The sequence below is a fragment of the Mastigoproctus giganteus genome, chromosome 2 (genome assembly GCF_048544385.1).
Source record: "Mastigoproctus giganteus isolate SK-2022 chromosome 2, ASM4854438v1, whole genome shotgun sequence".
Classification (NCBI taxonomy): domain Eukaryota; kingdom Metazoa; phylum Arthropoda; class Arachnida; order Uropygi; family Thelyphonidae; genus Mastigoproctus; species Mastigoproctus giganteus.
Genome location: NC_143576.1, coordinates 226,618,233 through 226,634,021, shown reverse-complemented (window position 1 = coordinate 226,634,021; position 15,789 = coordinate 226,618,233). Strand labels below are relative to the sequence as shown.

The following is a 15,789-nucleotide window of genomic DNA, read 5'->3' as shown; positions in this document are numbered from 1 at the left end:
GCTTAAAAAAAATCCTCTGGGCCCCCAGAGGATTTTTTTTTTTTTTTTTTTAAGTGGTGTTGTCTCTTAACCTGAGACCTTATGCGTCCCATTTACTGGAACTGGCCCACCTTCTCGTGGTGTGGACAAGTATCTAGAAGCAGCCTTCCTGGTGATAGCTGCTTCCGGGTAGCCAAGAGGTCAGCATAACACAACAACATAGCATACATTAAACTACACGAACATTGCACTATTACACGATGGCCTGTTTTGCAGAGTCTGTTCAACGTACAAAGAAACGAGGTGGATTTGAACGGACGTTCTAGGAGCCACCCTACCTATACACACACATGTCCACATGTCCAACACCTCGCCGGCACTTCGCGGATTTACCCTCCTTGAACCACTTTTCGGTAGGTACTAAGCACGGCTGACCGTAAGCATCCCACCAGCCATGCCGTTTCGGATATGCGCTGACCCAGTCATCTGGCCATTACAATTTGGACTTTGTCAAACTGGCTTAAGTCCCCTGCCTTTTCCGTGTGAAGAACAAGAGTAATACTGATTAACGCAGCTCAGTATCAGGTGTTTTTTATACTGTCTCGACCCGAGCACGCGCCGTAGTTCACCTACAGTTATTATTATTATTATTATTATTATTATTATTATTATTATTATTATTATTATTATCAGCCATACGGCGCAAGGAAGCCTGAGGCTTATGCTGCACCAGGCAAAAAAAAAAAAAAAAAAAATCTGAATTACCCTGAGAGAGAGAGAGAGAGAGAGAGAGAGAGAGAGAGAGAGAGAGAAATCATCAAGAAAGAGAAGAATGATGATATCTAGCTCAGGACCCTGGGTGTGCCAAGCCCATACTCACCGGATGTGAACCCCTGGGGTTTATATGTATTATTTTCCGCATAAGAAGTTCTGAACCTCCATTCCCTTGGAAAACTTCTTAACCTGTAAGTCAAAAATTGATTAAAATTATAAGCTATTATTACTATTAGCCATAGGTCTTTAAAATTCCTCAAATCTAACACTAATATTGAATTATGAATGGTTTCAATGCGCTATAGAAAAGAAACTTTTAGAATTATTATTAAAAATTTCCTTTAGCCAGCAGGTGGCTAAAGGAAATTCGTGTTGTATAAAATTTGATAAATATAATTTGGTCAATAAATTGCATTACAGAAAACGGATACATAGACTAAACTTTGATTTAAAGTATCACAAGCATAATACAAAAATATTACAATACAATTATAATTCACTTTTTTCTGCACATTTGTGTTTAGATATTTTGTCGTTACTAAAAGCTATATAATAAAAAAAATAAATGAAAAAGGAAACAAGAATCGAGAGAGAAAGTTTGACTTCACAAGATCTGAAGCGTACTTATCACTTTGGTATATTGTCCAAGTTGATAAAGTTGTTTTCTTTTTAACTTGGCAAAAGTAGACTACAGTATTAAGCGATGCATCTGCATTGAGATTCGTTCTGTGTTTAATTAAAAAATAAAGAAAAAAGAGTATTTAAATGTAATTTATCTGAGTACAAATTCTCCTCGTTTTATCTATTTGGTGTTGATGCTTCAAGGTCATAAGTCCTAATCAGATATCATAGCGACGACCTTCATCCCAATTGTGTGAGGGGCTGAAAAGTGAACAGTTTTCTGCCCTCTTCAAGCTTTATTGAAGACGCACTTACTATAGCAGGTAAGTTGATTTAACTTTTATTGAAAAGTTTTTTTCTTCTCTGAATTACAAGTATTTTTTTCATGGTTTGCTTTTGGTGTAGTGTAGATTGAAATGTGCAGAATTCTCCATCTGCTTGTTATCACGAGATTACAGTTAACCCCGTATTTTTTGCGAATTTATAAATAAGGAAACAACGCATGAAGCTTCCATTGCTCTTGTAATGAGTAAAAGAGGATAACATAACTGATATAAGTCTCTTTCGTTCTATCAGATAATGGTAAACTTATAAAGGTGAGTTTTCCATCATGATACTTGTAGCTCGAGAGATTAAGTGGTTATACATAATTTGGGTTTGTTGTTGTTGTAGGGTTTCAAGAGCATCAGCAACTAAGGCCATGTCTGTAAATTGCGTGTGTTCTGAGCCCATTTTCTGTTTGCTGGAAGGAAAACCAGAGTTTCCGGGAGAAAAAACCATGCTACCCTCTCCTGACATTTGGATTTGTCTGGTTTGTTTAAGACTAACACAGCTGAGGACGTGACAGACTTAATCATTAGAATATTAGCATTAGAATTAGTAGAAGCATACGATGCAAGAAAGCAAGCTTATGCAGCATCAGCCAAAAAAAAAAAAAAAAAACCCTCCGATTTCACCCCTCCATTCGTTCCAAATGCCTGACCAGCTCAGCCTTAAATTTATTTAGGCTATCAACTTCCACAACAAGGGATGGAAGTCTGTTCCACCAACCAACTACACGCTGGCTAAAGGCAAATTTCCTCTGTCAGCTGGTCTTCAGCAGGTGAACATTTTCTGGTGGGTGTGGACGTGCCACTAGGCGTCTCCGCAGAGCGTTCCATATGTGTTCGATGGGATTTAGATCGGTCGGCTGAATGGGCAGGCCAATCCATACGAACAATGTCCTCACTTTCCAAAAGCCTATCAACAGCTGCAGTGCTATGGGGTGTGGCGTTATCATCCATAAACACGAACTCCGGGACAATGGCACCTCAAAACAGACGCACATGGGGAAGGATTACTTCAGTAGAGTAGCGTGCACCGGTTAGAGTACCGCCTTTCAGTATCTGGGGTAATCAATTCGGCCCTGGAGAGACTGTGCAAGGCTCATTGGGTAGAATTTTTTTCAGCGTGGTCTGTGCTTGCTAACAGAAGAGACTGCTTCTACAGGAATGGGAAACACTTCAATAGAAAGGGTGCAAGAATATTTGCTGATGCTATCGAGGCAGTGTTAGGTGGGTCGGAAAACTGCTAGATTGGGGGGGGGGTGGATTCACAGACTAAAATATTAACGGTAGCCGCAGGCAGAGGCGAAAGTGATTCTTGCACTGCTTCTATTGGAATGAGCAGCAGCCTAGAGAGCAAGTTGCTGGGGACTTCAAGAGCTGCTGAGAGTTATCATAGAACAATTATATACATGGGCTGTGTTAGAGTAACTAAGAGTAAGAACAAGTGCATGTATACTTGCACTACACTAATGCTAGAAGTATAGTAAATAAAACTGATGAATTTGAAATGCTGATCAAGACATCAAAGGCAGATATTGTTGGGATATCTGAGACGTGGTGTCACATAGATATAAGCAGTGCAGAATTGGAATTTGGGGTGTACAATGTGTACAGGAGGGACAGACAGGGTAGGAAGGGAGGAGGGGTTATGCTGTTAGTTATAAGATCTAAGGAAGTGCATCCAGTTGACGTGGGTGGACAGTGCAATGTTGAGTCTGTTTGGTGTGACATAAACACTGGGAAAGGGAAAATGAGAGTAGGAGTGTGTTATGGGGCTAATGACTCTGATGAATACAATGAAGAGTTGTGCAGAGAAATAGGATGGGCCAGTAAATCAGAATGTCTTATAATGGGGGATTTCAATTTTCGAGATATTGACTGGAACTTGTGGGTTGGTCACTCGCACGCTAGCAAGAGTTTTGTGGATTTATTGGAGGATTGTTTTCTACAGCAACATGTTCGAGGGGCAACCAGAGGGAGTAATACCCTTGATCTGATTATCAGCAGTGATTATTCATGCATTAAGAATTTGCAGATAAAGGAACCACTAGGCAGTGATCACAATGTGATGAAGTGGGATTTATCAAAGAGGTAACTGCCATCAGGGGTAAAGGGAAGGGTTTTTGTTTTCGTAAAGGTGTCTACAGTGGTCTCAGACAGTTTTTAAATTCTATACAGTGGGATCAACTGATGATGTTACCAACAGCAAATTCTAAGTGGGAAGCCTTCAAAGACTTAATCTTGGAGGCTACTAGGCTTTTCATACTAACTAAGAAATACTGTTCAAGGTTCAAGCCTAAATGGACGTCAGATGATTTATTGAGGCTTGTGGCAGAGAAGAAAAATGCATATAAATTATACTTTAGCCAGCGGGTAGTTGATTGCTGGAACAGACTTCCATCTGTTGTTGTGGAAGTTGATAGCTTAAATAAATTTAAAGCTGAACTAGACAAACATTTGGAGTGACCGGATGGATGAAATAGGAGGAAAGTTTTTTTTTTTTTTTGGCTAATGCTGTATAAGCTTGCTTTCTTGCATCATATGCCTCAACTAATGCTAATGCTAAAAGGAAATTATTACATTACAAAACGATATCTTCCTAAAAGCAAGATCATCAAAAAGAGACTTTTAAAAATATGTTTGCCGAGAAAAGTATCCAAATTTAAAAAAAAATGCAGTGAACTTTTAAATTCCTGTTTTGGTTCCACATATCTATGTGAATCGGCTTTTTCGTATTTGAAACAAAGAAAGACGAAGAATCGCTCTACTCTTATGGACTTGCATACAGAAGATTTTGTCGTTGGCCTCATCACAGTATATGCCCGATTTTGACAGCTTGGCAGATGACACGAAGGCACAAACTTCACATAAATTAAAAATTTAAATACGTATGCATTTAAAATAAGAATTCTGAATTGTATTTAATTTTAAATTTTAAAATTTATAAAGAACATTTATCAATATGTATTGATTAACTTTTTTAACCATGTGCAATGAAATTCTTGAGATGATAGATCGCTGCACATTTTGAAGAAAAAAAGTAGATCCATCACCAATTAAGTTGGCCACCTCTGATATACAGACATTTTGCTAGTAGGAATGAGGAGATGATTATCCCATCGTATAAGGCAGTGGTAAGGCCACATCTTGAGTACTGCATACAGGTCTGGAGGCCTCATTTTAGGAAGGATGCAGAGCTACTGGAACGAGAACAGAGAAGGACAACGAGATTGGTGAGGGAAACAAAGGGTTGTTCTTACCAAGAAAGGCTTCAGTTCTGTAAATTGCAGCGTCTGGAGACTGGTCACCTGCTAGGTCATCTGATTGAGGTGTATAAAGCCTTGAATGGTTTAACATCATTTTCCACTATTAATACCAATATTAATACTAACCCATATAACAAAATACAATAAGATGAAAGTATTTTAATCGTTTGTTTTTTATTTTCAGCGTTTATTCCAGAAATTTTGTCATGTACGGTGTGTTAAAACCCGATGCCCCAAAAATCACGTGGAGGCCAAATTCCACTTTCACAAATTTGGACAAATTCAGGAAACACATCAACGATAAATACAATCTTTCGTTAAGTGAGTACAGTGATTTATTTTTAATTTTTATTTTCATGCTGGTCGCTAATCTTTGTGCATCAGGATGAACCTTTAAATATGCTTATTTATTTCTGGATTATTGAATTAAAATGTAAACTTCATCTGCATTTTTTATTAGTTGCAACTAATAATCATAATAATAGCCGCGTCTGATTTTTATAATTTAATAATAAAATAATCTTGCCATTTTTATATATTGATTACACATCTGTCTTGTAGAAAATTACTGGGAACTTTACGAATGGTCTGTTACCCATTTGGACTTCTGGGAGGAAGTGTGGAAGTTTGTGGGCATCGTTCACTCCAAGCCTTACGAAGAGGTAGGTGAAATACACTAAGCTTTCAAAATTATTGCAGCACCATAAGATAATCACGTGATATGTAAAATATAAAATATGATAATAATGCAAAGTACGAGCGCATTGGCATAGCACTCCAACTACGTGTCGCATGCAAACACCCGAAATTATTCATAATCTCAAAAGAACCAGGATGCCTTCCATGCTTTTTTTTATGCTTTTTTAGTTTCAAAAATCGCCACCAAGAGAAAAGTTGTGCTGAGAAGATTTTCAAACCCCATTCTATTCCACCATTAATACGGAAAGAAAGGTAAAATATGCTACAGAAGAGGATACCATCGTGCTAGGAGCATGATCCCTCAATGTATCAGATCATGTTTTGTTTGTTAAGTTCCATTTGCAGAATGGAAACAGCAGCAGCAGCAGCAGTAGTGATTCGGGATTACAGGCGTTGCAATTAAGCATATTTGAGCTTGCTTACCACGTCTGGTCTGATGATGCCATCTCAGTGTTGCCATTCCTGACTTAGCAGCTCTGAAGACAGCATTACACGATACTGGCTAACTTATTAGGGACTCCCAAGTCGCGTGTATTATGCCCACAAATTACATGAATTCTGTGGTCGATCTGCTGTTTTGCTGGAGGAGGGAACCTTGTTATACACGCTTGAGACCGACTAACTCAGTGAAAAAGCATATAAAAGTTCCCTGCATCATTAACGGGATTCGACTTCTGTGGCCATAATGCATCTCCCAAAGATTTTGCATTTTACTCTGATCCAAGCCCGAGGCGGGTTTCGAACCCGCGACCTTTGGATTACCAGGCAGCGACTTTACCCACCTGGCTAGCCCGGTCGGCGTTTTATCCTGTATTACACTCATTGCTTTTTGATAAATCTTTATCAGTTGTAGATTTAGTGATGGAACCTAACAGTCCCACCTCGTCTTTTTCTTGTAGGTGTTGGATCAAAAGAGAGCATTTGAGGACGTTCCAGCGTGGTTCACTGGAACAAGACTCAATTATGCAGAAAATGTTCTTCGCTATAAAGATGACAACGTGGCTCTGTATATCGCAGGCAAGTGAGTCTTGACTAACCCATCGAAATTAGAAAATGTTTGATTCCTGATTTAATTTTACCATTTTGTTTTTATCCCACTCTTAAGCTATTATGTTTATACTCATCATGTTCACCAGTTACTTAAATGGAATGTGTACATACCGTGTTTCTTCGAAAGCCATCCGATGTGTTTCTTTAATTACAGTTGGTAATAATGATACACACTCACTGGCCAAAAATTTAGAAACCTTTCGCAATTGGCGACAACAGATAATTAAACGTATGGTATGGTCACAAGTTCCTTCTTATCAGATGAATACTATACGCTTTCCTGGAACTTCTTAGTTGATGTAATCATGGGAAGACAGATGATCTTTTGTGATCATGCCAAGTGACAACTTACATTGCATATTGAACTTTTAATTATCTGCTGACACGATATGATTATCTTCTGGGTTCTTCCAAAAATGGAGAAGGGATGGTCTCTATACATATAATAAATATAATATAATATAAATACATACTTATATTAATAATAAACACCATCTATTTTATTAACATTTACTGATTTGCAGGAGACTTCAAAAGGGAAATAAACACAGTAACCTTTGCTGAACTTCATGGCATGGTAGCGCTGTACGCCTCTGCTCTAAAGAATTGTGGAATTAGACAAGGGGATATCGTTGCAGGTTAGTTCATCTTTTTTAATTATGAATTTATGACATATTTTTTGATTATATAAACGCACTGCCTACTTAACCAACTTGTTTATTTTGCTAATAAGACAACCTTCCTATTGGTTAGTCTTCATCGCGTCCGTCCGCATGTAATAATTCGACTACAATGCAAGGCTTTTTATCAAGGGCTAGCATCATTCAATATATCCAAACGATAATTATAATAACTATCTGTTTCTGATTGTTTTCTACCAATTGTAGCTAGGCCTAAAAGTAAATTATAATTGCAACAATTTAGCTGCTTGCTAGCAGAATAACCGCTGGCCGAACAGACAGCAGAAAAAGAAGGTACATGCACCAATCAGAGCCAACCATAATCTATATCTAAAGAGAGGGAAGAGGAAGCTGTAATGGAGAGTTATGAGCAGATGCCAAAATTAGGGGAAATATTTTTTTTACCACTTATTTCGCCTAATTTTAGCGTCTGCTTTACTAATTAATTTGTAATTTTGACAACAGCTCCCCAAGCTACCTCACAAAATTACTTTAAAAAATATTGAAAGCATTTTTTTTTCTAACATCCAGTTCTTTTAAAATGATTCAGTCTTGGAATTTAATTGCCAAACTTTGAAAAATTAGTTTGATTACTTTATGGACATGCCTTATTTGTCTCTTCGTGTGTGCTTAGGAAGAAGATGAAGTGAATGAATCCTTCTTTCCAAATCAAGACAACATTGTCCTTATTATTAATTATCTACCTAAATATTAAAATACTTTAATTCCGTTATTTTCTGATGATAATCCATAATCTACATGACTATGTTTCTTTATGTTTAGGCTTACTCAGAAACATTTTACCAGCTACTTTGGCATCATTGTCCACAGCGAGTATTGGGGCTTTATGGACATCTGTTGCTATGGATTATGAAGTTTTGGTAAGTCGACTGAATTTGATTTGTACTTACTTAAGTCTGTGAACTTCCTTTTGGTTGATGATGTGTTGATTCATTGTCCATCGTAGACTACACTATATGACTAAACGGTCGACGTTATTAAAAATGATTTGGGCATGTAGAACGACAACAGCAGCACTACAAGTATTGACAGGCTGTATCCTCCTTGACCTCCAAGCGGCCTTCACTGGGCTTCATGCTATCAGAAAGAACAAAAAAGCTGAATTCATCAGGATAAAAACTCTTGTCAATGCAGATCCAAAACAATAACTCCAGTGTACTTGTCTCCCTCTGGCAAATCCGTTGGGCGACAATGATTCCACCAATGGCAGTACTACCAAGCTGTTCTACCTAGTGTCTCCCATTTCAACAAACAACGACTTGCTGGTTCTTCCCTAATGTGCATGCTACCTTTCTTCTGACAAGACATGGGTCATTCAAAAAGCGACTTCAGGACTTTGGTTTTATAAATGATGCCCACTGTGAATGCGATGAACTGGAGGACTGGTACCACGTAATGCATTCGTGTAACATCTAAACCTGGACCTACGTAATTAACGCTTACTCGACCTAAATTTAACCACACTCAATTCCGAAAGCAAACTGTTAGAATAAAAAGAAGAGGCTTTAGCAGGTATGCCTCTGCAGCCTTTCAGAGGCGCTGGTATCATCTTTCCATGTCTGATCCTAAAAATGAGACATCCAGACCAGACGTTCCTGAAATTGCCCTGCCTTTCTCACACCTGCTCTTCCCTCATCACCGGCTACAACCAGAACTGAACGAACACTCAACTGGACATCCTTCTCATAGGAATGACGCACTGATCTCAAAGCACCATCATACTTACTTCTTCCAGCTAACCAGGGAATACCCTGGTGGGATTTGAAGCCCCTTCTGACGGTCGGTCAACGTCTGCTCTGCTATACTTTATTTAATAACATTTAAATATTTTTGATTACAAATAAAAAGTTCTTTGTATTTAGAATTTTATCATGAATGGATTAAGGTTTCCTTTTGCATAAATTATTTCAGGGAATATTGGAACGATTAACTCAGACCAACCCGAAAATTTTGTTCTGTGTGGAGCACGCAATCAAACGTGGAGTGAAGACTGATATTACAGACACTATAAAGTCCCTGATTGAAGGTAAGTCGTCAAAAAGTGCAAGTTTTGAATTATCGAATTTGAAAATATACTGCCCTACCATTAATATCCGGACACCTCTCCATGGATGGGGAAACAGGTCCTATGCATGCAACACGTCACAGAACCTGCTATAAATATGAACACTGGGCTTCGAACAGACAATTGCAAAGGTGGGCATGCAAGATGACACGTTCAACAGAATTACCTCAACAGTTCAACAGAATTGATCACCTCGACAAATGGTAGACGACGATTAACAAGGTGTAAGGAGCGCGAATCCTGGACTGTAGATCAGTGGAAAACAACCCTATGGGCAGACGAGCTGAGGTTCTCACTCCACCAGTCTGATAGCCTTTCCTGGGTGTGGCGAATGACAGGGGAACAATTCCTTCCTGATTGTATCTTCCCAACAATGAAGTTTGATGGAGGCAGTGTCATGGTTTGGAGCTCCTTTCATGGATTGGCTTCGGCCCATTAGTCGTTATCGACAAAACCATGAATGCTGTGCAATACCGGGACATACTGGATAATTATACACTTCCAATAGTTCGGGGAAGGCCCATGCCTGTATCAGCAAGACAACGCGCCATGCCATACTGCTCGAGTTGTAACAGAGTGGTTTGAGGACATGGGTGTGGAAATGTTGGATTGGCCAGCTCAGAGTAGTGATCTGAACCCTATCGAGAAAACATCTTTGGTATGTATTGGATCGACGGGTACGTGCACGTCGAGATCGCCCAAAGAACAAGGCCGAACTGGTTGTTGCGTTAAAGGCTGAGTGGAGGAACATATCACGTGACATTTATAAAAAACTGGTTAAGAGTATGCCGCGAAGATTGAAGGCCGTCATACAAGCAAAGGGTTTCAGCACAAAATTAAATGACGCAATAAAAGCTCTCTTTTTTTTGTCTAAATGCAGGTGTCCGGATATTAATGGTAGGGCAGTGTATAATTAATCGAACAATCGAATTACTTGGTGTTTATATTATTAAAAAAATTTAGAAAGGGCCTTGTCAGCAGAGGTTTTTAACTTATTGAAGACATGTTTGAATTGTAGAAGTTCAGCTTCGTGACAGGCAGAGAAAAGATTGCAGGAAGCAGCCAGTGGAAGTCGAAGGTCTTGATAGCAGGAACAGTAAGAGAGGACATGTTCCCAGTCTTCAAGTTGTATACAGAGACAGAGTGAAGTATCAGAAAGGTGAAAGGAAGCTAGCTTGGCCTGCATGGACCCATGTTCCCCGAGAATAAAGAGTATAAAGACTAGGTGAAAACCATTTCTGAATAGAACGCTATAGAACAAAAGAAACGTTAGGAATAAATTTGGAGGTAACAATGCACTTAGATGTAACGGACCAACGACCCTGCCACTGTTGAAGTAAAAAGTCTCTGCAGCATTTTTATCAGCCCTAATATTATTCTGTAGGTCAATGGTAACGCCAGCATAACTAGTTGAAGTTTCTTGTCGGATATAGAAGAAGGGTGTTCTGTAAACAAGATTGAGGCCAAAAGGCATACATTAAACACCTGCAAAGCAGGGGTTGAAATGGCCCAGAAAGCTCGACCTACGGAGTAATATGCTTCTTTGGACAGAGAAAAGTTTCATTTGGGTGACACTGTTACTGAAAAAAAAAAAAAAAACCATGCTCCAGCACCGTATGCACAAGTATACAGTCTGCGTGTTGTAGTATGGTTTAGGAGCACCAGCGACTAAAGGGCAGATTGCATGGTTTAGGAGCACCAGCGACTAAAGGGCAGATTGCGTGTTCCTTTGGTCGATTTTCTATTTGGTGGACGAAAAACTCGAGTTTCTGGAAGAAAAACCATGCTACCCTCGCCTGAGATCAACTGATTCAGCCACGTTGTGAAAAAGGCCCATAAAAATTCTTCGCATCATTGACAGAATTCCAACTCAGGTATCTTCCACCCGGTGTAGACTGGAAAGTGATTACACCAACTATGCTACCCACGAGGACTACAGTTCTTGCTATATTAAAATACTAAATAAAATAAATTTTAATTCTTGAAATTTGAATGGACTTGAGTTATTACATTTCTTAATATAAGATCTCAGCCTCTTTTGCATTTTACGTTGCAGGTATTCCTAGTCTTAAGAAAGTGGTAGTTGTTCCTTCTGAAGGCAATTCTTTATCTGGAGAACTAGCAACGATTTCAAAGTGGTAAGAATAAAAATATTTATACTATTTTAGCTGCTTAAAATGGTTACAGTAATCATGCTCATTAAAGAACAAGTTTCTTCAATGATTAGGTTACACACTAAACCACGCAGTGTGTAATTTATCCAGTATATGAAGCTTTGGTATAAAAGATGTTCTTGTAACGATGCCTTTTGAAAGAAAACCCTTATCGTTAGAATAAAGAAAGATGCACATGATCCTATAACAAATGAGATCTTCAGTCAAGCGTTCTGATCTCTTGCGTTTGATGGAATGTTGCAGATGACCTTGATGAAAGACTGAGTACCGAACTGATTGGATTGATTCATCTTGACAAACGAAATGACAGCAAGTGATTCTGCCAATAAAAACTAACAGATGGACTTAGTTTTTTTTTAGTACTTCCCAGGCGCATTTTTTCAGCATGATGGTGACTGGTGCGTCAGTAAATACTGCATCACTTGACCTCTAGGTTATAGTGCTGTACGATGTGTCATCTGTGGTGAAGTTGTAGTCCAACAATACATTTTCTTCAGTTTCATTACTCATTACCAGACTCGGCCCCATTCGTAGTTTCTTCTGGTCATCTTCGATACTATTAGATGTCCGATTCAGGCATTTCTTCTGCTGCTACAACATTAAGAAATTCTGGTGTATGCATCACGAGAAACGCCTACGGTCGTAAGAAACTAGCTCACTTTGAGCTGAGACAAGTGCCTTCTCAAATGCTTCGGTGATCATACGACAAGAACCAGGTTAAGAGCCGTGGCGGAACAAAGGAGGCAGCCAGCAAGTACCCTGGGGACAGTACTTCACAGAGTAATTGCAAACGTGGGAGCCATTTTGATGAAATTATTATTTTTATTTTGCCATGGTTAGCTTAACAATTATGAAATATTTTCATTTCAGCCGCTGTAGCCAGAGAAGGCTGCAACAAAAGAATGGCAAACTGTTCCATCGAACACAATATTGCAATTGCAAATTTCAGTGACCTTGAAAACTATCTCAAATGTTTCAGGCCCTCCAACAATGCATCAAAATTACACAGATTATCTTCTCCATGAAAAAATAATCCAATGCAGGCCTTGGCTGCTAATGGAGAATCCGAGATACTAAATGTATTCTCATGCGCATGGACTTAAGCATAATTTTCAACCCCAAGTCACTCTTTTACAATCACATCGAAACTACACTTACTAAATTCCATCGGTTGCACCACGTTACCCTCTTGCGTAGCAGAGTTGGTATTTTCACTGTCCTTCCCACACTGGTTGGAAAAGACCTGTGTTCGAATCCTGTCAATGACGCGAGAAATTTTTGTAGGTCCTTTTCGTAACGTGGCTCAGTTAGTTGGTCTCAAGCGAGGACAGTATGGATTTTGCTTCCGAAAACTTTGCTCCCGATTCTGTTTGTCCAGCAAACAGAATCGACCACAAAATACAAAGTTTATAGAATCGACAACAGAACAGGCCGTATAAAATATGGCCTAACTTGCTTATTCTCCTGAAACCCTATACCAATCAACCAGTATCACGACCGTGAGGCTATGATATCCCGAAAATAAATAACCACCTTCCTCTAAGTTGGAATCCTGTACGAAGCTGAAATCTGGGCATTAGGTGCCCACAGTAACATGAAGCCATTTATGCAAATAACATTTTCCCGCACAACGGACAACAGCAATGGCACAAGAGCTGGGACTGGGGAGGCTACCAAACCTGGTCGATAACAAAAGAAGACTTTTGTTCATTGCTAAAATCGACATATGGGACATATATATATGGAGCGTATCCTTCTGCACGTCTAAGGTAAACCTCAACAGTAATTATGCATTCCAACAGGCTTAAAAATATCATATTAGCGCTACCCAGTGATATTTGTCCGTTCTCACTTCTAACTCATCTTCCCATGTGCTTTGTGTCCATAAATTGCTGGTATTCTCTTGTTAATTTGTCTGTTTTGCTGGACGATAAGCCTGAGTTTCCAGGGGGTGAAAATTTTGATGTCCAATACTGATACCTATTAACTCCTCCACGGAGTGAAAAAAAGCCAATAAAAGTTCCTCGCTTCACTGACGGGATTCGAACCCATACCTTTTCAACTACGTATAGGAAGATGTGATTATAACCACCATACTACTGAACAGATTTCAACAGGTTTGCTTTATCGAACCGTTTCCTTCCCAATCGGATGCTTATCAGAATCGAAGAACCTGCTGACCTTAGAGGCATCATGTGCTTCTGATCGCAATCTCTCGTGCTAACTCGTCATCATAACTGTGTGAACCGAACCATTCAACACTTGCCGCTTTGCACGTGGCTTCCTCACCTCCCACTGTGGATGGACAACCGCATAATATCGAGCTGGACTACTGTGTCTGGCACTGTACTGCTCTACAGGACTATTTTAGTCCTCCCCGTACACGCAAATTTATTATGATGTACCTTCCTGTCATTACAAGAGTTCTGTGTATTTAATGATATTTTATTTTGTTTTAGTGCTATTTTTTATATGAAATATTTAATTTACTTTGTGATCCACTGGAAACTTACCGCGATGGGAAATACAGAATAAAAATTATTTATCTATTTACTTATTTATTTATCTAATTTTGCAAATCTCTGTATGCACGTAACTGGAAGACCACAAATAATTCTTAATATGTAATCCAAATTCGATTTCTTCCTGGAGAACATTGACTGATATCTCTCATCGGAACAGAATACGTCTTCACGGTCTATTTCATTCCTTTGCTGAGTGGGATGCTCACTGGCGACGGGTGCATGGTTTTTAACTCCAGATCTTGGGAATTTCCTACACCGTCCAATAAAATTAAACCTATATAATGCACTTGGACAACATTTCCTATTCCAGGGCTTTCTATTCTTGTTTCTTCCGTGTTAAAGTGTTCAGTAAATACTAGAAATTTCATTACTAACCATTATAAGTTTCAATGCAATGCATACAGATTTACAAAGAGGTACAAATTTCAGTTACCATTCCGCAATATGACACCGTTTCGCAATATCCTCTAACGGTGACTTTAGCAAAGTCAAACGACAGTTTCACCTTGCAAATTTAACGCTAGAGGATAGTAAAAAACAGTGGAGGATATAGGTGGTAGCCAAGAAAATTGACAGATAATGATCACCGAACCCCAGGGGCTCACATCTGGTGAGCATGGGCTTGGCACACCCAGGGTACTGAGCTGGATATCATCATTCTTCTCTTTCTTGGTGATTCCCTTCTACTTTGACTCTCTCTCTCTCTCTCTCTCTCTCTCTCTCTCTCTCTCTCTCTCTCTCTCTCTCTCTCTCAGGGTAAATCTGGAATATTTTATTTTATTTATTATTATTATTTTTTGGCTGGTGCAGCATAAGCCTCAGGCTTCCTTCCACCATATAGCTAATAATAATAATAATAATGATAATAATAACCTATGCAGCTCCAGTAATAACATACACATTCGGGGTCATAAATTGGACTAACACCGAGCTAGAAGATATCATGCGAAAGAGAAGGACAATGATGACCAAGAGTCGCCAACACCACCCCAAGTCAGCAGATGGAGAGAATAACAATACCTCGGAAAGAGGGAGGAAGGGGCCTGATAGAATAACAGAAAACAGCGATAGTTAACCTGAAGGATTACTTCGAGAACAACACAGCACCACTCCACCAGGCCATAAGGAAGATAGATAAGTGGTATACCCCACTCAACCTAAGCGAGGAAACCCCTCCCGCCCAAATGGTACAAGAAACGAAGATAGAAATATGGGCAAAGAAGACACTCCATGGCAGACACTACAATGACCTCCATCAAGATCGCATCGATAACATTGCTTCCAATGCATGGCTCACAAGCTGGACGCTCTTCCCCGAGACTGAAGGATTCATGCTGGCCATCCAAGACCAGATAATCAACACCAGAAACTATAGAAAATACATCGCAAAGGAGCCCGGAATGTCAGATGACACATGTCGACGATGCCACCTAGCCTCAGAAATGATCCAACACATCACCGCGGGGTGCAAGGTGATCACCCAGACTGAGTACACTCATAGACACAACCAGGTAGCCAGGATAATACATCAGAAGCTAGAGAGGAAATACCAGTTGACCAAAGAAAGTGTACCATACTACAAGTACAAAGTTCTGGCAGTCCACCCGAA

The 15,789-nt window shown here is 39.4% G+C and overlaps 1 protein-coding gene and 1 long non-coding RNA gene across 2 annotated transcripts in view; both read left to right on the top strand.

The window, feature by feature from the left end:
* Window positions 1-5,199: 5,199 nt before the first annotated feature.
* On the top strand, window positions 5,200-6,666 carry LOC150090197 (uncharacterized). The gene is made up of 3 exons (XR_016546698.1): window positions 5,200-5,287; window positions 5,528-5,628; window positions 6,565-6,666. It is a non-coding gene; the product is annotated as an uncharacterized LOC150090197 (long non-coding RNA).
* A 586-nt stretch (window positions 6,667-7,252) lies between these two features.
* Window positions 7,253-15,789, top strand: part of LOC150090196 (acetoacetyl-CoA synthetase-like) — a 30,360-nt gene continuing 21,823 nt past the window's right edge. Inside the window, exons 1-4 of the mRNA XM_090390199.1 lie at window positions 7,253-7,353; window positions 8,179-8,276; window positions 9,328-9,442; window positions 11,538-11,619. Of these exons, the coding sequence (XP_090246325.1) occupies window positions 7,290-7,353; window positions 8,179-8,276; window positions 9,328-9,442; window positions 11,538-11,619 (359 nt within the window). The 5' untranslated portion in view covers window positions 7,253-7,289. The remainder of the gene's footprint in view (window positions 7,354-8,178; window positions 8,277-9,327; window positions 9,443-11,537; window positions 11,620-15,789) is intronic.